Source organism: Antennarius striatus, chromosome 14, assembly GCF_040054535.1.
Source record: "Antennarius striatus isolate MH-2024 chromosome 14, ASM4005453v1, whole genome shotgun sequence".
In the NCBI taxonomy this organism is placed as follows: Eukaryota; Metazoa; Chordata; class Actinopteri; order Lophiiformes; family Antennariidae; genus Antennarius; species Antennarius striatus.
Window position 1 is genome coordinate 1,974,897 of NC_090789.1, and position 21,441 is coordinate 1,996,337.

The following is a 21,441-nucleotide window of genomic DNA, read 5'->3' on the forward strand; positions in this document are numbered from 1 at the left end:
CAATGCAGACTCGCTCCGGTTGGGCGTGCCCCAACCTACGCCCCGCCCCCTGCCCCGCCCCTTTCCGTCAGGCTAAAGTACATCTGACTATTTATCTACACAAGCAAAACGCTGCGGTAAAAATATGTTGTTGGTTTTTTTTTTTTAAAAAAAGAATTTTTTAAAAAATGGCACAATAGCTTATCGAGCAAAAAGGCCTACGACGCTTAAATAAATGTCTTTAATGTTAAAATAAATACATTTGAAAAAAAAAAGGAAATGAATTGAAAAAAAAGCACATTGTAATCTGATTACTGCCAGCCTATGTTGTCCTGTATTACAATATAAAAAAAGTGAACTCTTTATTCGCACATTCACACGTGTTGGTTGTTTTTTTGTTTGTTTTTTTGTTTGTTTTTTTGTTTGTCGTTTCTTTGTCGTTTTCTTGTTTTTGTTTTTTAAAGAAAATGTCGGCAGCGTTACTTTGAGTCACCTGTCGCTCTCTCCGGGTTCGTTTCCGTGGTGACCGTGACTTCTGCGATGGCCGTCTGCGCCGATTGGCCGGAGGACGACCTAGAAGGGGTTGTGTTTTTTTTTTCCTTCTTTTTTTCGGTGATTAAAATGGAACTCGCTGCTGGGAACGTTTTTTTTTTTCGGAGCATCGTTTCTGAATGACGCCGCTGATTGCTGGGAGGAAGAAAATAAAAAAAAAAAAAAAGGTTTTTGACATCCTGGAAATCGAAGCCAAGTGCTGAAGGTAACTGCATGAGAACAAAACGCACGTCTACCGGGTCTAAGAGCCGCCAAATGACCGGTCCGGGGCAGGAAATGCAGACAAAGGACCGGTTTGAGAGGGCGCTCGCTAGTTTCTAAGAAATGTTTTTTTTATGTCTGAGCCCAGGAGCGGAAAAAAATGGACTTCTGAAAGGCCGTTGATATCCACCGTTTTTTTTTTTTTTCAAGAACCACCTGAAAACATTCCAGCACCCGCCATCGTTCCCAGATCCGAGGCCTACAATCCACCGTAACATCCACGCGCGAAGCTGCGTCCGTCGCTGTCGGCGACGTGATGTCAAAACGCTCCGAAACGAGTCCGAAAGTTCACTTTCTGTCGTCAGCTCGGATTCCGGTTGTGGATAACGGGATGCGATCGCGGCGTGGTGTCGCATCCCTGCAATGAAATGCTGCGATTCGTCGATATGACAGCAAAAAAAAAAAAAAAAAAGGCCTCTTTTTTTTGTTCGTTTTTTTGGGTTTTTTTTAAGTCCACTCAAAGAATTCTGTTTACATCCAGTTCGATCGCGGTCCGGTTCCTCTTCTCTTCAAAATCGGTGGATCCAAAAGCCCTTTTTTGGACAAGGCGGTGCAGCTATGCATGAAAATGTCACCGGACGGGGTCGCTAGGACAACAGGACGGCGGATACGAGCAGCGTTGCCACGGTGATAAGAAGGCGGTCGCGTGACGGGCTGCTGCCGCTGACGCTTTTCTCCAATTTGGGAACTTCGGGGTTAAACTCGTCTGTGGAGAAAAAGAGAGGGAACCGTTAAGGCGTCGTTCAGATTGTGCTTGAACATACGTGTGATGCAATTATCAACAAGCATCCAATTATCATCAGCGCCGCCGCGCTCGCCGTTCGTCCTGGGGGAGGAACACTTCTGTTCCTGGGCTGCGTGTCCTTTTTTTTTTTTTCAAACATATTCCTCTTATCATACTAATGATGTTTTTATCCTAGAGGGATTTCAATCAAACCAAATTAGCGCGGCCCGGCCATTGATTAGACAGAACAGAACGTTAGTCGGAGGGGGAAGACGGAAACAGCCGCAGAACAAGGTTTTCCAATAATCGCTAAAAAGTGGATTATATACGATTTTTTTTTTCCATTTCCAAATCTGGATGGAAAAAGTAAAGCTGGAGGAAGCAATCCGAGGTTTTCTGCTCGTACGTCCATCGTGTGTTTTCAGGTTGGACTAGAATATAAAAGAAATGGGGCAATTTTTTGTGAATTCAATAAAACGCAGGAGATGTGTGTTGAATTTCCGTTTTTGTTAAGAGAGAGTAGACTTCAGGATCGATCAACATCGATCAATGATCAACGTTCTGTATAATCTTCCAGAAATGAATCCACGCATGCTCCCTTTTTTTCTTTTGCAACTGATTCATCGGACGTCTTCGTAGGCGCTGGGAGCTTCGGCGATCACCTCCTCGTTATTTAGGGAGGCTGCCCTTGGAAGATCAACGTGGGGGGGGTGGGGGTGGGGGGGGGGGGGCGTCCGGCGCCTGCAGCCATAACAACTTATCAAAGTTCCGCGACAGCTCACATCACAGCACGAACGTGGGATCCGCCGATCAATTTCTGAGAACAGAATCTTGTGTAGTCTTGTCCGTATGGGGTACGACAACAAAAGGAACGGAAGGGGGGTGGGGGTGGGGTGGGGGGGCTCTCCTGTCCTGAAGCGCTCGAGGCGTTTAGAGATTAGAAACATCAGATCCAGACAGTCGATGGGTGGAAAGAGGATGTCTGCTCAGATACATCATCTGGTAACCGCGTCACCATGAGGTTGGGGCGGCGGCGATACGAGGTGGTGGACCCAGCGTGAGCGGAGTGGATCCACGCCTCAACGGCAAAGCCAAGATAAACACCATGGCAACTCGGTGGAACTGATAACATCTCAGATATCCAAGAAAAGGAGAACATGTGTAGACACGAGGAATAAACAGCAGCTTTACTTTGACTACCAGGGTCCATCAGGGTGGCTTCCCTGGTGAATTTGTGTATTTATCTGCGAGATGTTTGTTAGCCTCTCTCTGTTATATACGTGCCGAATCATTCTGTCGTGATTTTTCCCGGCAGCTCTTTTTGTGTCGCTTTTAAAATTAACTCTATAAATAAAACGTGACCCGACTTCCTGTCTGTCAGACGACACTTTTAATCTGCAGATCTTTGAAAAGAAACCTCATCTTCACTTCCTCTTTCCGGTTTGCGATCAAAACGTGTTCGCGATTCGGAGGGTTACTAACGACACCGATTAAATGACACCAACGCAATTAAACTAGCAGACGAAAGCTAGCGGCGAAACGACGAGGAAGTCGGGACATTTTTTTTTTTTTTTTTTGGGGGGTCTGTTTTCATCCTGAAGGAACCAAACAGAATCGTCCCTAAAACGGTTTTAAACGGTGAACACGTGACGTAGAACCGGAGCTAATAATAACGTCAGGAGGACGGCAGCCGGTCCAATCGGATGCGGGAGGCGGGGGTAGGCTGGGGGGGATGGGATGATTCGTTGATGCTGGAGTCGGTCCGTGGGCCGGTCTGGTCCTGAGGGTGAGTCAGAGCGTGGGCGAGAGGCGGTCAGCGGGGCCGACGGGGGTGGGGGGACGGACTTGTGTTTAAGTGTGTGTGTGTGTGTGTGTGTGTGTGTGTGTGTGTGTTTGATTTTGTTATCCTGCCAAATGTATTCAGCAAAAAGCATCTCATCGCCAGAGGCGATCATTGTCTTGATTCTCTGCCAGCCGCTGGTTTTTCCTTTTTCGTTCTTTTTTTAAACATTAAATTCTACGTCAACTCTTTACCCTCTTCCTCCCCCTGCCCCCCCCCACATCTCTCCATATCTCTCTCTCTTTTTCGCTGACGTTCCTTCTCTCCAGCCTCTCTTCTATTTCCGTCCCACCCCCTCCCTCTACCTCTATGAAGGTACTCGTCGCTCTTTTCACTCCGTCTCTGCTTCGTCTATCCGAGGCGGGTCACACTCATCTGCCCCCCACCCCCACCCCACCCCCCCAACAGAAACAAACGCTCTAAATGATTCCAGGCAAGAGGCTTTTGTTTGAGCCGGGGATGGAGGAAGAGAGAAACAGACGGTTCCTCCTCAGGTAAACGCCGACCTTTCATTCCTCACACGACCTTTGGTGACCTTGGCCTCAGGTGCCAAAGAAAAGAGAAGTGTCTGACGCACGATCGCTTCTGTCATTTTATTATATCAAGAAATGCTTTTACTTTACAATTTGAACCCGGAACAAGTCCGTCGACTTTGGATTCAAACAGGAAGTCACATGACGACGCACACACCAGAATTAACCCATTCACTCACCGATGTTGTGTATTTTGATGTTCGGCCTGACCGTGTAGTCGGGAGGAGTCTGACTGGAGTCATCATCCGCCTGGGAAACTGAGACACACACACACACACACACACACACACACACACACACACACAAAGACATTAGAAAGAAAAAACCTCCATTAACGTGACAAAACTGAGCAAAATGTGCATTTTAAGGCAGCATGAAATCGCATCAAGATAGATGTGAGCCAAGGAAACGCCGGACGGCGTTCTGTGATGGGAAACGTTCACACACGTGTGCGTTAACCCCGGCGAGGAGTTCACGGTGACTTCGTTCTGCGAATGTAAAGCACATGATGCGGACCTTCGCGTCTCCACGGCGACGTTAAGCGACGCCCCCCCCCCCCCCCCGATGAAAGTGCTGCAGGAGAGAGACAGTCGGCTAGCGGGAATAAAAATAACACACGACGCGAGCGGCAGGCATCGCAGCGCCGGAAAGAGAGGAAGAGGAGATGGATGATGAAGAAGAGCGGGGCAGGAGGGGGGAGGATGACGATGATGAGGGGGGGGGGGTTAGGAGAGAGAGGTGCTTTTTTCCCCTCCCTCTGACATCTTTTTGCACGGAACGTTTCCGCATTCGAGCCGCTTCTTCTCAAAGAAGTGTGTGTGTGTGTGTGTGTGTGTGTGTGTGTGTGTGTGTGTGTGTGTGTGTGTGTGTGGGGTCTCACCGGTGGAGCAGCAGACGTAGACCCTCAGTCTCAGGCAGCTGTGGCCGTGGTGATGGGTGGGCGTGGCTACAACAGAGAGCACACACACACACACACACACACACACACACACACACACACAACAATAACAGGTCAGCTCACCGTCCTCCACAGAGACGCAGCATCCTGTCCTCAGCCGAACCCCCAGAATGCATTAGCGCCACCCACGCACCATCACTCCATGTGGGTGACAGCAGTGTGTGTGTGTGTGTGTGTGTGTGTGTGTGACTCACAGATGTAGTAGTACTCCTGGCCCACGTTGAACTCGTAGCCCAGGGAGAAGGCGCTGTAGCGCTGGAACTTCTCAGAGAACTTGATGGGCGCGTGCGGCGCGTGGGGCCGGTTGCACTCCCAGCGCTTGAAGCCCATCTGGGGGTCGCAGGTGCGGTAACCGCGGTAACTGACCATGTAGAGGATGTACTGCTCGGCGACGGTGCGCTCCAGCGTCCCCCGCTGGCTGGTGTTGTAGTGCGGGCAGTAGATGTCCAGGTAGTCGTTGACGCTGACCTGCACCGTGTAGCCCTCCCTCCGCAACCTGAGGCGCAAACACAGGTCAAAGGTCAGAGACGGAGGAAGTGTTTTCAGTTGTGTTGGGATAACACAAATCTGGGAGTGACATCAGTGTGACATTTACAGACTCCAGAAAGTACAGTATTTTCTGCACCGTAAGGCTCACTGGGCTATAAGGCTCACTGGACTATAAGGCTCACTGGACTATAAGGCTCACTGCACTATAAGGCTCACTGGACTATAAGGCTCACTGGACTATAAGGCTCATTGGATTATAAGGCTCACTGGACTATAAGGCTCACTGGACTATAAGGTACACTGGATTATAAGGTACACTGGACTATAAAACTCACTGGACTATAAGGCTCACTGGACTATAAGGCTCACTGGACTATAAGGCTCATTGGACTATAAGGCTCACTGGACTATAAGGCTCATTGGATTATAAGGCTCACTGGACTATAAGGCTCACTGGACTATAAGGTACACTGGATTATAAGGTACACTGGACTATAAAACTCACTGGACTATAAGGCTCACTGGACTATAAGGCTCACTGGACTATAAGGCTCATTGGACTATAAGGCTCACTGGACTATAAGGCTCACTGGACTATAAGGCTCACTGGACTATAAGGTACACTGGACTATAAGGCTCATTGGATTATAAGGTACACTGGACTATAAGGCTCACTGGACTATAAGGCTCACTGGACTATAAGGCTCACTGGACTATAAGGCTCACTGGACTATAAGGCTCACTGGACTATAAGGCTCACTGGACTATAAGGCTCACTGGATTATAAGGTACACTGGACTACAAGACACACTGGACTATAAGGCGCACCTTCAACGAATGGCCTATTTTAAAGCTTTTTTCATATATAAGGCTCACTGTCGGCTTTTGAGAAAATTAAATGCTTTTAGGTGCACCTTCTAGTGTGGAAAGTACTGTAAATCACACGAGCCAGAACATGCTAATAGGATGCTAACAGCATACAAATCGGCGACCTTTAAGAGCGCTTTTGGAGCCGATTTCTGCGCATCTGGACAGAGCGAAGCTAGCAGCATGTAGCATGGCAACCACTCACTTAGTGAATGTGTGTTTGTGTGTGTGTGTAGTTCCTGTCTCCAGTAAGCCGTCCGTTGAAGTCTCCTTGCAGAACGACTGAGGCGAGGAGGCGCGGTGATTTCTCATTCGGCCTCCACGCTGCGATCTTTGCTGTTTATAATACTAAATACTCTTATTATGTAAATGATCGACTCCGTAATTAAACCGAGTAGAAGTCATTAAAAGAGCTCCTACAGGTGAGCTCATGAGGAGGGAATTGGCTGGAATGATCCTTCAAACCCGCCTGCAGTGACTCCCTTGCACCGCTAGGTGGTGACATTGCGCCACAGGCGTCCCCTCTTTTCCTCCTCTGCATTCATTTTTTTTCCTCTTTCCTCCTGGTTGTCTCGTCTTCCTGACACATTTATTGTCACACACACTCTCTCTCTCTCTCTCTCACACACACACACACACACACACACACACACACACATACACACACACACACACACACCGGCACAAACGTGCGCACATGTTCTTCCGTTACTAGGTCAGGCCTCCAGGGAGATAATTATTCAATTACAAAATGTGGATCAGAAATGTCGTAGCACCTCTCTGCCTTCGCTTCCTCCCTCTCCTTCCGTCTCGCCTCCTTTTTCTCACGGTGGCTTTACAACCGCTCCTTTTTCCCCCCTGTATCCTCTCCTCTTTTCCCATCATCCTTTTCATCTCCATCCCCCTTCGCCAAGACGGATGAATATCTCCTCTTTTAAACCAGTGTTTCTTTTTGGGGGCCATCAATCTTATCTGTGCTTTCTAGCCCCGCCGCTCAGATGTGTGATGACAGACTTTTGTCTTGCAGTGTTGCGGCATGAGACAATACAGCTATGCTTCAAAGGGACTATATTTAGAGAGGTGGTGGGGGGTGGGGTGGGGGGGTAGCTAAAGAGGTATGCTGGGTGCGGGATGGAGAGAATGGTAAGTAGATGGAGCCGAGATGAAAGTGGAAGGAGTGTGTGTTGAATGTGAAAAGATGCAGAGAGGAGAATCCTGGATGTGAGTGGCGGGTAAGTCATTGAGAAACAGGTGAGAGGAGGAGGAGGAGGAGGACCTGAGGAAGGACGAGTGTGTGTCTGTGTTTACGGATAAAAGGCTTCTGTCACAGGCCGGCGAACGCGGCGCATTTACATGAAGATAGAGATGCTGCGATCCCTCGGTTTTAACCCACAACCCTCCAAATCCTCGTCTAGGAAATGGAACGTCACCCGTCGGTGGGTCGGTTCCATTCTGGTTCAGGGGCTTAAACAATACTCTGCAATATTCTTTCCTGATGGGGATTAGATCAGATTCCCGCTTCGCTCAAGCATCTATCTACCATTAACAACTAGTTATTATCAACTAGTTATTAATAACAAGTTATTATCAACTAGATATCAATTAGTTATCATCAACTAATTATCATCAATTAGTTACTATCAACTAGTTTTTATCAACTACTTATTCTCAACTAGTTATTATCAATTAATTATCATCAACTACAAATGAAGATGAGAAAAAAATACCACAAACTGCATGAAAAAATATATTTTAAGTCCCAAACTGGAGGAGAATGAAGGATAAAAATATATAAAATAGGAAAAGTACATTTAATATCTAACCCCTCCCATTTCCAAAAAAAGGGGACACGCCTCCAAATGTGGGAGGGCACAAATTGGAGAGGCGGGGCCAAGAAGAGATCATGAAATGGATCGTTTGTGTTGATTTAATGCTGGTATTCTGTGAGGAGGTGAAACCCAGCAGGAGAAGATGAAGAATCAGCAGCGGGGGGAGGAAGAGGAGGAGAAAGGGGGGTGAAGGGTGAGGGCGGAAAAATATCCATAAAAGTAGGGAAGATGATGGGGTGAGGCGGTGCGAAAGGGAAAACAGCAGGAGGGGAGGCTAAAAGGGAGGCCGGGTGAGAGGGGGAGACACTTAGTGACACGAGATGGGGGGGGGGGGGGGGGGTGAGAGGATTTAATAACTTACAAGAGAAGGGGGAGGGGGTGAGGAAGGAAAACGCATCGAGTGATGAGGAGGCAGAGATAGAGACGCACCCCCCCGCCCCCAGCCCCCCCAGGGAAGGAACATCCACGTGGTGAAAGTGTATAAAAAAAGACTGATGGTTCTTATTCTCCCCCCTCTCCGCTTTGCTTCGTCTCCGTGGCGATTCTGCTGTCTCATCATCATTTCTGCGGCGAGTAGGAGGAGCTTAAGATGCTCAACCGCTAGAAAAAGTGAAAATTTCTCTCCAGGAAGCGTTCCCCTCGGCGCCGTCAGTCTCGTTCGGCTCCTCTGTGTTTATTTCTGGGTAATAATTTTAACACATCAGATCAGAGAGAAGCAGAAGCGTCGGCAGCAGCTTTCAAAGAAAACAATTCCGCCGCAATTGTTTGCCTTGTTTGCCTTGTTTGCCTTTCTTTCTTTCTTTCTTTCTTTCTTTCTTTCCCAGTGACACAAATGTTTGGAAAAAAAAAAATAAAGATTCCGACTCCACCGCGGTGTTCTTCACCAAAGCTTCAGCGATTTCCACCAATCCATTCAAAACACGTCAGGTATGAGTCGCCGCTCTCGACACAGGTGTTTCTACCCACACCTGTCCAAATGGTGCTTCCTTTTCTGGACCTGATTGGTCCACGCATTATTAACAATCCCATGTCGTCACGTCATTGGAAGACGTTATTTATCCCACCTGGACGTCTTTCGTCTCCAATTTTTAACTTTTACATTTAGGCGTTGCCATGGAGATTTTATAGGATTTTTTTGGTGTGTTAGTCCAGGTAAATCTCTTACATAAGTCGCTAATCGGGTCCAGGAGAGGCGACATAAGTCGGATTAGTTAGTCTCGAGGCTAAACCGTAGATAACCATTCCCAATTCTGAACTATAATTTATTTATAAAATACATTCAACTTAATTTTTTAACATAGTACAGAAAAAACCTCCGTGTTCCGCATTGCGGGTCACGGGGGTTGCTATGAGCTAGTATAAAAAAATTTACTTTACAGTAACATGATATTATGTGCTTTTAACAATTTACTAGTGATTTTTACGTCTCCCCGTAGTTCCTTCAAGTATTTCTAGGATCTCTGGTCCTCGCTGTGAACCTGTGCCTCGGTAAAAAGATGAGGTCAGCGCGACATCATCATTCATGCCCCTCAAAGCGGCCTCTGGGGTAATTAACAGGATAAACCCCACCATGCACAAAACGACCCAGACATAAACCCCGTTTCGTCCAAATCGCCATCGAGTCACCACTGGGGGGGGTGAGCTCTGTGGTTTTTCTCTCCACCCCGGCGGTTTAACGTGTTACGTACACACAACATCCGCCCTGAGTCATCACCGATTGAGTTAACGCCGCAACTAACGACCCGCTTTACAATGATTCGACCCAAAATGGAGGATTGGGGGGGGGGACAAGTGCTGAGCCAGGCGGTGGGAAGCGGCAGACGCTGCAACTCTCCTCTGCTGCCCCTCAGACCTCTGGGAGATATCCACCAGCTTTCCTCGTAACCTCTGTCCACCCGTTTCATTTCTACCCAACGGACTCGTTCGCGTCTTCCCTCCGTCGGAGGGTTTTGCAGCTTTGCGATAAAATTTCGAGGCATCTATCATCACACCAGACCCATCAATTTCAACCAATCACATTCCGGCTTTAGCTCAGGAGTTTTCCCGCCGTTTTTGCACCGTGGCTAGTCGACGCACGGAAACCAAAAAATTCTGGCGCTTTCAATCCCTCAGTGATTGCATTTCACGACTTGAAACGACTCTGTAAGTGCTCGGTTTCTACAGAGCGTTATAGATTTTAGCTCTAGCGATACTTTATTGATCACCTCTCCGTTAAAAAAAAACAAAAAACAAAAAAAGCCTCTCAGCGGGACGCAGCGGTGCTAACTCAGCTGAAGAGCTACTCGTCTACTCTGGCGCTGAGGTAGGGCTTTAGCTAAAGGGCAACCTTTCTGCTTGCTACTCCACCTTGTACTTCAGTTATCTACCCCCCGTTCCCAGGCCTCTAGAGGGGCTTTTAGGAAGGGTGGGCGCTACCCTTTCAGAAAATGCGATATATTAGCTTCAACCAAGGCAAGAGCACGGACGAGAGAGGCAGGAAGTGGCGATAGGAAACAGGCAGATGATGATGATGATGCTGAGATGAGTCAGGTTTGAAGCCTCAGCGGGAAACACGGACTAAAAATACCCCCAGCTCAGGAGTTTAAGATCCACAAAAAAGGATTTGATCTGATCCGCCGCGGTGACTTCAATCGGTCCACTATGATAAACAGAGGAGAAAAACATCCCCGCGCTCGCAGAAATAACAAGTGTTTAGCACTTGTGCTTGATGAATGCATTTAACAAATAATTAGCTTTCCCTTCTGTGTCCACTTATCGACTAATCCAAAGTAGATTTGAATTAGTCGATTGAATTTGACTTATTTAACATCCCAAATTTACCTATTTGGAATGGTGCCGTTTGGAGTTTTCTTGTTCTGTTGTTCGTAAAACGTTGGCATCATAGGGTTCTAGGTTTCTATCTGGTGGGATAGGTTCTAGCAACCCCCGTGACCCCAAAGGAAGAAGAATAACCCAATCAGAAAACAGATGAATGAACGTTGGCGACGTTATTTCCGGAATCCAAGAGAATCGCTTGACAGGCGAGGTACAAACGTATACAACTATCCAGTTTCCTCGTTGAGACACGTTTCCCGCAGTTCCGGGAAAACGTGTTTCGTTTCAGAGCAAATATCAACATGCATAACCTCCATTGATTAATCCATGTGGCTTAAGCTGCTCTGTAGTTCGTAGACGCCACCGAGGAGGTTTTAAATATCAAAGAGAAGCGCGGACGACACGCACCGACATTAAAACCGTGGCTCGCGTCCAACCAAAGGCTTTGCAAACGCAGCCGGAGTCGAGTTTCCTTTTGGGGAAACGTTTCCTGGGAGTCGAATGGAACTTTTTTTTTTTTTTTTTCCCTGCCTGTAATTGGACGCTACACTTTTGAGTGAAAACTGAACCAACAAGTCTCCTTTTTTTTTTTTTAACCAACCGAGGTTCGGATTTGGAGCGGAAAGAAAATATCTAGTCATTAGTGTTTCAATTACACCAACAGGATGGATAACACACACACACACACACACACACACACACACACACACACACACACACACAGCAGAACATGGACCGTCTCCTCGGCTAATGACTGAGAACCTTCGGCGGCGTCACGAGGTGATGTCAGGTCTTTAAAGCTCGTCCGTCCCGCTGACTTCACGGCGTGATTACATCCGGTGACAAGCTGCGATAACAAGCGTCCGGCGCTCTCAACGCGGCGCTCTAATTGTACCTAACCATTAACGGCTCCATCGCCCACATCTGCTCGCCATCCGTCTCCTCCGCGTGCTCACCAATCGGTACCCGGGATTGAAAAAAACGCGGTATTTGAAACATTTTCAGGTGAGGCGAGGACGCCTTCTTTTCCGAACAGGAGGGAAGAATAATTGAAATGTAATTGCTTTATAATTGTGTGCGTTCTATTCCCTCACCTGCGTCTGCAGGATGTCGCGACCATATGGCGCCGGTTTTGAGAAAAAAAAAGAAACAACTGATGGGAAAACTGATCAATCGTGCGAATGAAATGAACACTGTAAAAAAATTGACAAAAGAAAAAAAAGTGACGATGTGAAGCCGGCGTGCATCAAAACAACCTCCCCATCAAGGACGCAGCCTGTTCGGCTTAGCGCGCTTTAGTCGTCAACCTGTTTTAATACAACTGAGGAGGCTGTAATGAGACTGAAGATGTTCAATCAGCATCAGCCATCGACATCTCCTCGCGGGGAATCGATTCATCTCGGCGCCAAAAAAAACCCCCAACAACAACTAGTCCAGCCGCCCAAAAGTGAAAATGAGAGTTGGGAATTTTGGAGTTCTCACCACAGGTACGGGAGCATCGTGTCACCGTGGCAACAAACTTGTAAAAACAGATTTTTTTTTGTTTTGTTTTGGGAATGTACAGCCAGATCGAAAGGAAAGAGGAACACACACACACACACACACACACACACACACACACACACACTCAGCAAGGGTGCCAGGCGCCTCCCGCTAGCCTTCGGCGACCACATCCGAAAATACAATGCTTATCTCGCCCCGTGTCGAACTGTCTCGCCGCTGACGGAGCAGAGAACACACATATCACCGAGAGGGTTCGCGGCTTCGCCAGTCAAGCTTCAGCTTCCTGCATTTAAAGCATAAACTGAGAGATTAATAATCCCAGCAGGTGGGGAAATCATTCTGGATGCAAAATGAGTAAAAGCTACGCCTTCCAAGTTATCTTTATGAAGTGTGGAACCCGGGATCTGAAGGTTGGTCTCACAGGAAGTGGAATGTTCGCTTTCAAAAACGCTGTGCCTGCAAGTCAACGCTCAGGGCTGGAGAACTCGTCCTCCTCTCTGAGGAGAGGATTGAGGGATGAAGGCAAGCAGTTCTGGGTCATATTTAAACAGGACAAAAAAACCCAGACCCAGTGGAGGCCAAATGGAACGGTCCGGTCTTTCATCCCAGCGCCATGGCAACGGCAGGTTTCACCAAGGTATGCAGCCCTCTTCCCCCAAAAGACCCCCGGACACACGGGCAAACGCGTTCAGAACCACCAGTCAGTTTGACGTACAGAAAAAAACATCCATAAATAATTCACGCACGTTCTTAAAATAACCCCCCGCCCCTTTAAGACGAACCCGAACACGCCTCCAGCTGGGGCGGCGAGAATTATTTACATTATTTATCTCTTTCTTTCCCACGTGTTGGTGGATGGATACAACATCAGTGTGACCGCATCTCGTTCTTTACGTGTTGGTGGATGGATACGGCATCAGTGAGACCGTATCTCGTTCTTTACGTGTTGGTGGATGGATACAGCATCAGTGAGACCGCATCTCGTTCTTTACGTATTGGTGGATGGATACGACATCAGTGAGACCGCATCTCGTTCTTTACGTATTGGTGGGTGGATACGACATCAGTGAGACCGCATCTCGTTCTTTACGTATTGGCGGATGGATACAGCATCAGTGAGACCGCATCTCGTTCTCGTTGGTGCAGTAAAGACGTAGCTCATGTGTTCTCATGACTTTTGCTTTTCTTTTCATTCTTTATCATTGTTAACTTATATATAAATAATTGGTTGATAAAAAATTTTTTTTAATAATTTAAGGAATTTGGGGCTCGGATTAAAATGATTTTAGTTATTTTAAATGAGGGAATATTTGATTTACAGAACGGATTAAACTCGTGTCTCCAGTTCTATACTGTAGCTCTCGTTTCCATCCCTTTCTCTACCTGCTCACTTCTCTGCTCTTCCACTTCCGTCTCTTATGCCTTTCCTTTCATAACCCCCCCTCCCCACCTCTCTCCTCCTGATTTATATTCCCTCTCCCTTCCCATCAGTCTCCTTCACCCAAGGCTATGAATTGTAAAGGCTGTCGGTACATACAGGCGCTTATGTAAGCGAGGAGAGCGTTCTGAAAGCGTGGAGCGCGAGGCGTGTTTACTTCCTCAGGACGGTTTCTAACACCCCAGCTGCTGTTGGGTGATGCATGCAGGAAGTGATGGGAGAGCAGTTCTTCTGTTGTCTGACTAAATAGGTCTGATGATCGAGATGAAGTTTTGGGACGAACGTCTGAGAGCCGTGCCGGCGTCCGACCACCTGCTCCCCGGGGATTCACCATAAATTATCCCCAGGAATCAAATCAAATCCAAAAGCTGGCCGTCCGTCTCCACCTGGTCGGGGGGCCGCTAATGAATGCCGTCTCATGCCACACCATAATGAAATCACCTCGTCTGGGAGTCCGCCGCTCACTGCGACACCGGTTCGGCGACGGCGGCGGAAAAAGATTAGCGGGAAGATTAAAAAGACGGAATAATACCGGAGACAGGCAGCCAGGAAACGAGATCGCACATTGGATAATTGGTGCAAAAAACATGCTTATATATATATATATATATATACACACACACACACACACACACACACACACACACACACACATATATACATATATGTGTATATATATATGTATATACACACACACACATATATACATGTATATACATTTACATACATATATATACATATATAATTATATATAAATATATGCACATATACACACACACACACATATATATATACATTACATATATATTACATATATATATGTATCTTTTTTTTTCCCCCCTCATCTCTGTCTCTCCTCTTTTTTCTGCTGAGCTCTGGAAATGGTGGGCAGCGAGCACATCCCCACCCGGCGTGCTGTCACACCTCCGCAGTGAAAGCTGCTTGAAGAGGCTGGAACAAAGCCCGCCTGGCGTACGAAACGTCGGCGAGGACGTTTGCCTCCGATAAGCAGAAATCCGATGTTGTAATTACGCAGCTGGTTAGCTTTAAGAACGATGTAACGTCAACACGCGGATTGCCGCTAACACCCCATCCGCTAGGCTACATACGCGCGTTTCATCTCCATCCGGTCTTTCTTTTTTCATCCATCGCCGCGGCGACGCCGCTATCTCTCTCTCAGCGATGGGGCCTCTTCATAATTCATGGAGTTGTTCTTCAGGCTCGGGCGGCCGTGTCCGAAGTCAATCTGTGCACCTGAAAAAGGCTGTTCAGGTAGCGTACGCCCGGATCAACACGCCTCGTCGCCCCCCCCTGTTGGTCATTCAGTACATGCATATTATATTCCTCTGGTTCCACAGCGGAGCTTTTAAACATGAATATTTCAGGTGTGTTTGCCGGCGCCTCGAAGCGAGGACCGGGGGACCGCTCTGCGCGGAGTTTGGCTTAGAAGTTGTAACGTTAGCATATAGAGCTAATACAGATTAGCGCCACCAATCATTATTCAATGAAAAATCCAACATCTCTCTCTCTATTTGGTGAACGTTCCGCTGTGTCAACCTGGCGAACGGCAGCACAAAACGATGATCGAACGAAACATTTAAGCTGCGCCGGAAAACCGAAGCAACCCTGAAAGAGGCTAAAATGCTCAACCGTAACAGATGCGAAGATGATGGTTTGTTTCATTCATTTAAACCGTGTTGTTTTCACCCCGTTGAACGATTTATTTAAAATTACGTTAAACTCAAACGCCACACGTACATATAAGGCAGAGACTTTACACATTAAATAATGAGGCGAACCGATCGATCTGATTGGACGCTCGATCGGAGGCTGAAACAGAGCCCCACGTGTCGGTAAAACGATCCATGTGGCAGGAAAACAAAGGGACGGCCGAATTACTGTGTGTACAGAACACACACACACACACACACACACACACACACACACACACACACACACACACACACACACACACACACACCTGCGTCCAACAATCCTATTAAACACACGGACTGTTAAACACTCACAGCTGGGGGTTCTTTTTTTTTTTTTATCACACTCAACCCGTCCCAGATGAGTGACAGCTTTATGGACGTTCCAAACGCAAACACACACACACACGCACACACACACACACACACACACACACACACACGCACACACACACACACACACACAGAATGAGAATGAGACTCGTTAGCCACTTTAATCAATGTTAATCACTGCAGACTCGCCTCGCTGTCATGACAATGTCTGTCTGAGAAGGAAAGGAAGGAGACGGGGGGGGGGGCACACACACACGAAAAGAATGGGTGAAGCTGGATGGGAGGGGGGGGGCGCAAACGCCAACCGGCGTCCTGAAACACACACCACGCCGAAGCCAACGCCGTTCTGATGGATTCTCTCTGGTTCTTCAAGGTGTTTTTTTGGGTCTGGGTGGTGGGAGACGTGGTCGGTCCAGCTGGGGGAGTCATTTCAGTGGGGTGGGGGCCGGAGGATGCAGAGAAAGAGGAAGCATGAGGGAGCAAAGAGATAGAGGAGAAGGATAGGAGAGGAAGATAAGAATGGAGTCGGATGGGGAGGTGAGGTGGGGGGGTGAGAGTGTGGGGTGGGGGGGTCCAGGCATTGAGATAGTGGAGAGGTGAAACGCTTTAAGCCAGGCAGAAGAAAGGGACGCGAGGCGGAGGGCGGCGAAGAAGGGAAAATTGAAAGATGAGAGGAGAGATTATTAAGAAACGATGTGTAATGCATGAATAACAAAATGGGATGGGGGGGCGGCGGGGGGCGGGGGGCGACCAGCACGCCGGTTTGAAGGTAAGGCGGGGGCCGGTGGAGGTGAAGGTGCTGATAGACGCCAGGAAACCCCCCCCCCCCAACCCGGACGTGTTTATCAATATGAAACGAAGGAATTGGGCGAAGCGAAATGGGACGCGGCCCAAAAGATAACGTTGTTTTTTTCTTCTGCATTTCCCGAACGCCGAATGTGACCTCACACACGTGAATCCAGGAGTGTGTGTGTGTGTGTGTGTGTGTGTGTGTGTGTGTGTGTGTGTGTGTGTGTGTGTGTGTCCGACGTCGCATCCATTTGCAGGAGGACGACGATGCCGACGGGTTCAGCGTCGCCCCCTCTCCCCCTCCCTATGGGCGGGGTCACGCTAACGGGCGTCGCTAGCAGACAGACGTGCTAAGTTAGCCGCTAACTTAGCATGCTGTTCCTGTGAAGTGTGTCAGTTTGGAGGAAGAAGAGGAAGAGAGGGAAGAAATGACAAGAAGCAGATGGAGGGGGTCAAAGGTCATCAGGGGAGGATAGAGAGAGAGGGATGGAGGATGACGGAGGGGGGAGAGGAGTGAGAGATAAAAGGATAAGCACTCCCCCCTCCACCCGTCAGTCTTTATGATCGTCTCCTCCTCCTCGTCTCTATCGTCGCCGCGGTAACCTTCAGCACAAACCCCCCCCAGCAGACGTGATGAATGGAGACGGAGAGCAGAGAGAGGACGGAGATTAGCAAACACGCACAGATGATGAAAAATGACAAACACCCGGCGAGCGAGGGAGGGAGAGGAGGAGGAAGAGGAAAGGTGACTTTGGAGGGGGGGGGGGGCGTCGGCTTTTAGCTGGAAGACGGCCACGGGACGACGGTACAGGAGCAAACTCCTGCTGGGAGGCGCTGGACACACACACACACACACACACACACACACACACACACACACACACACACACACACACACACACACACACACACACACAACGGGTGCTTCATACTTATGCGTCCTAACCTGTGGGGAGCCCCGCCCACCCACCACCACCCCCCCCCCCCATCCACCTCAGGTCTAGTTTGTGCGCCGGCCTGATAACCTTCATGGCAACCGGGTAAAACACACACTGACGGCGACGGCCTGCCAACCTGCAAAAACGATAACTTTGTCTGGGGGTTGGGGGTGGGGGGGGGTGGGGGCTGGCAGCCAGTTAGCACAATGATAGCATTATTAGCACCAAAAATGAAACGTCTGACAGCCGCAATTTGAACGTTATCGCCCCGAAACAGATTTCAGTGTTAATTTGTATAACGGCGAGGATATGAGTTACATCCTGGGTTCAGATAAATCAGCGCCGATATATTTGATTGATGGCGGCGTTTAATTAAATATCAGAAGTCAGATATTTAAAAAACAGACGGTAAAAACCTGCAATAAATTGAATCTTTTTTAATTTTTTTTTTTTTAGTCATTCATGAAGCCTCCTGTGTTTTTGTGAATCCGTTCTTTGTTCGGAAGCGGCGATGGATCCCAGATGTTTCCGTTCTTTCCTGCCAGCTCTAAATTAATTACAGCCGTGATGGAAGTCGCCATCATTTACTGTGCACAGCTGTATTTCTAAAAAGACAATTATTTTACCCAGGGGGGTTAAATCAAGTCTCTGAAACTGTTTCAGCAATAATTCACTGGATGAAGCGTGGTTATCGGACCTTCCTGTAATTTAATTAATGTGCATTTAATATATTCTGTGAATTCTTGCATTTTTATGAATTGAAAATTTGTGATTTTTGACCCTTTTTTTGCATCATTTCATTTTTATGAATTGAATATTTGTGATTTTTGACCCTTTTTTTTGCTTTAAACTCAGGGTTACAGTTGAGTTTATGTCTATTTATCAAGCAAATCAAATAAAACCAAACGGCCGGCAGGAAATGAAAGCGTCGTGGATCAGAAGTGAACAACCTGCAGCTGCGAAGGGGGATGAAGAAGAAGAAAAACAAGCTAACGACATGCAGGCAACTCATCTCACACACACACACACACACACACACACACACACACACACACACACACACACACACACACAAACACACACACACACACACACTCAGCAACGACTCAGCGCCCTTTACCTCTCCCTCAAAGTGAAGCATAAACGGGCGGAGTGACAGACACGGAGAGACGATGGCTCCCTCCCCAGGGACGGGGGGGGGGCGCACTCATCCGTACTGATCTTAAAACAACAACCCTCCTCTTCCTCCCCCTCCTCTTCCTCCCCTCCATCTCCAGTCTCACCCTTCCTCCTCTCGTCATTGTCGGTTTTTCTCTCCTCCTTCCTGGCCGTCTTTTATTTGTTTGCCTGTTGTTTGCCTGTTGTTGCCTGTTGTTTACCTGTTGTTTGCCTGTTGTTTGCCTGTTGTTTGCTTGTTCTTTGCCTGTTGTTTACCTGTTGTTTGTCTGTTGTTTGCCTGTTCTTTGCCTGTTGTTTGTCTGTTGTTTGCCTGTTGTTTGCCTGTTTTTTCGCCCTGATACTGCAGCCCCACATCAGCATCAGGCCCACCACGCTAATTGTTTCTAAACATCCATCCCTCAGCCGTCTCCTTCGCTTGAAGGCATCGTCGCACCGCACTTCACATGTCTCATAAATATCCAAAGACGACCCCTGACCCCGCTCTAGTTCCACCATCACTTCCCTTTCATTTCCTCGCCATCGTTCTGCAGGAACGTCTAATTTCGATGCAAAGAGGAGACGTTTGGTTCATTTTCCGACACGCCGGGCCGGTGGTTGTGATTCATGGAGAATAAACACGACGCGTCGGCGTGTTCCATGTAGCAGGGATTTATCTGATGGCTGCTGATGTCCTCATCCATCATCCCTCCCTTCCTTTAATGACACTTTAAAACTTCCATCATTTATAGTCACAACTTCAACCCTAATTTGTCGCCATGATTCAGAAGTGAGTGATGAGACGTTCTAGATTAAAACAACAACTGTCACTTCTCAGGTTGGAATTCTGGAAGTCCATCTGTGGATCTGAACTTCTGGCTCGAGACAAAGCCCCAAATCATAGAATAAATAAATTATCTATTACAGACAAACCTCGTTTTACGGCGTTCATCATTTTCAGGAGACGTGATACGAAGATAACCGGTTCTGTACTGGTTTTTATTAATGAATGCAATTCAATAATATTTAGTTAATATAAATCCATTTTTAGCTAACAAACAATTCAATTTTGTTTTTTTTAATACAGTCTAGAAAAAACATCTGACCTTCAGCTCCTTCTTCCTCGTTGTGGGTCAGGGGGTTGTTACGGGCTAACAATATGATATTATATGTTTTCATTCTTATTTATTGTACAGTAACATGATATTATGTGCTTTTAATTGTTTACTAGTGATTTTATGATTCTGATATTTGTGCCAGACAGTCAAAACAAGACATAAACTTGATTTTTATTTTTCAGTGTATTTTGTATTTTTTCGAAAACTGACACATAAACTAGAACATTGTGACTCTAAACTGGAGATTTACCTGTATTGGACTGCAAGCATAAATAAAATATCTCTGAATTGAACTGCACAGATTAACAATAATGGTTCACCTGTGCAGCCAGGAATGAACTGGACAGTGAACGCACCACGGCTCTAAAAACAGGTGGAGGTTCCCCCCATTTATGGAAGGTTTTAACATGCAGAAACACTCGGACTGGGTTTCCAGGCCCGTATGAAATCCATTACCAGTATCTCGTGATCTTTCTCTCCTCTCTACCTCCCACCTCTCCGCTCGCCGATCGGCCCGTTTCCACTTAAGAATCAATTTGGAGCAGAGGTGCGCCGCCGCTGCCCTCCGTTTTTATTGTTTTCCAGTGCAGGTTTAAAACGAGACCGTGCCGGGGTAATCTCCAGCAGCCCGATCCCATCTCCACGCCGGGCGGGCGGATGAGCGTTTCCTCGCTCCGCCACGCCGGGCGGCGTCAGCGGCGTCCGGGCGGCGTTTGACAAATGAGCCGACAAATTGACTTCTCCTGGCGTTCAAAGGAGAAAAGCAAAACAAAACAAATCTCTCTTAACTAAACGGGGGGGGGGGGGTGAAGCGGCGCAGCGCGGCGCCCCGCCCCCTCAAACCATTCCACTCACATGCTCCATCTCATCCACCCCCCCAATCCATCCTCTTTTACTCCTAATCTCCTCTCTTCTCTTTCCGTTTCTTTTACCCCCACCCCCCCTTCGCATTGACCCTCGCTCTCCAGAGCCAGCGGGGGGGCCTTGTTCCTCGGCGTCGCTCCGGTGCACATGGATGGCGTTCTCCTGGGGAGGGAATGAGGCGTGCAGTAGGGGAGGGAGGAAAGATCAATGGCACTCCTTCAATTACATTCAAATTACACCCCCCCCCAGAACCCCCAAACTGCCTCAGAGGGCCCATCGACCGCCTCTGCACCGGGGGCCTTACCCCCAACGCAACCGGCTCACACACTCAATACCCATCCACTAACATTTACTTGTGGTCATGAGTGGGTGTGGCTGCATGAATGGGTGTGGCACGAGTGGGTGTGGCTGCATGAATGGGTGTGGCACGAGTGGGTGTGGCTTGGGTGGGTGTGGCTAGAACGAGTCCCGAGAATAAATGTGAGTTTATTACAGTTACATTAAGGTCCGCTCAAAGGGTTAATGCCCTCCATCACATCGATGCTGGTTTAACACTCAAGTCAATAAAGAGCAGCGGAGATGGGGGGGGGGATCAGTGGACCGGAACCACTGGGGAGGGAAAGAGAGCGAAGGAGAGGCAGGAAGGAGGGTGGGAAAAAACAGAAGAAGCCGTGTTAACAGGGAAGGAAGCAGGGCGAACACGGCTCGCAGCGCCAACGCCAATTACACCTGAAGCGATCAATTA

General features: G+C 47.9%; 1 protein-coding gene across 1 annotated transcript in view; it reads right to left on the bottom strand.

Moving 5' to 3' along the window:
• Window positions 1–317: 317 nt before the first annotated feature.
• efna3a (ephrin-A3a) overlaps window positions 318–21,441 on the bottom strand; it is a 49,648-nt gene continuing 28,524 nt past the window's right edge. Inside the window, exons 2-5 of the mRNA XM_068333435.1 lie at window positions 5,042–5,343; window positions 4,770–4,835; window positions 4,069–4,146; window positions 318–1,498 (exon numbers count right to left, since the gene is read on the bottom strand). Coding sequence (XP_068189536.1) covers window positions 1,380–1,498; window positions 4,069–4,146; window positions 4,770–4,835; window positions 5,042–5,343 — 565 coding nt within the window. The 3' untranslated portion in view covers window positions 318–1,379. The remainder of the gene's footprint in view (window positions 1,499–4,068; window positions 4,147–4,769; window positions 4,836–5,041; window positions 5,344–21,441) is intronic.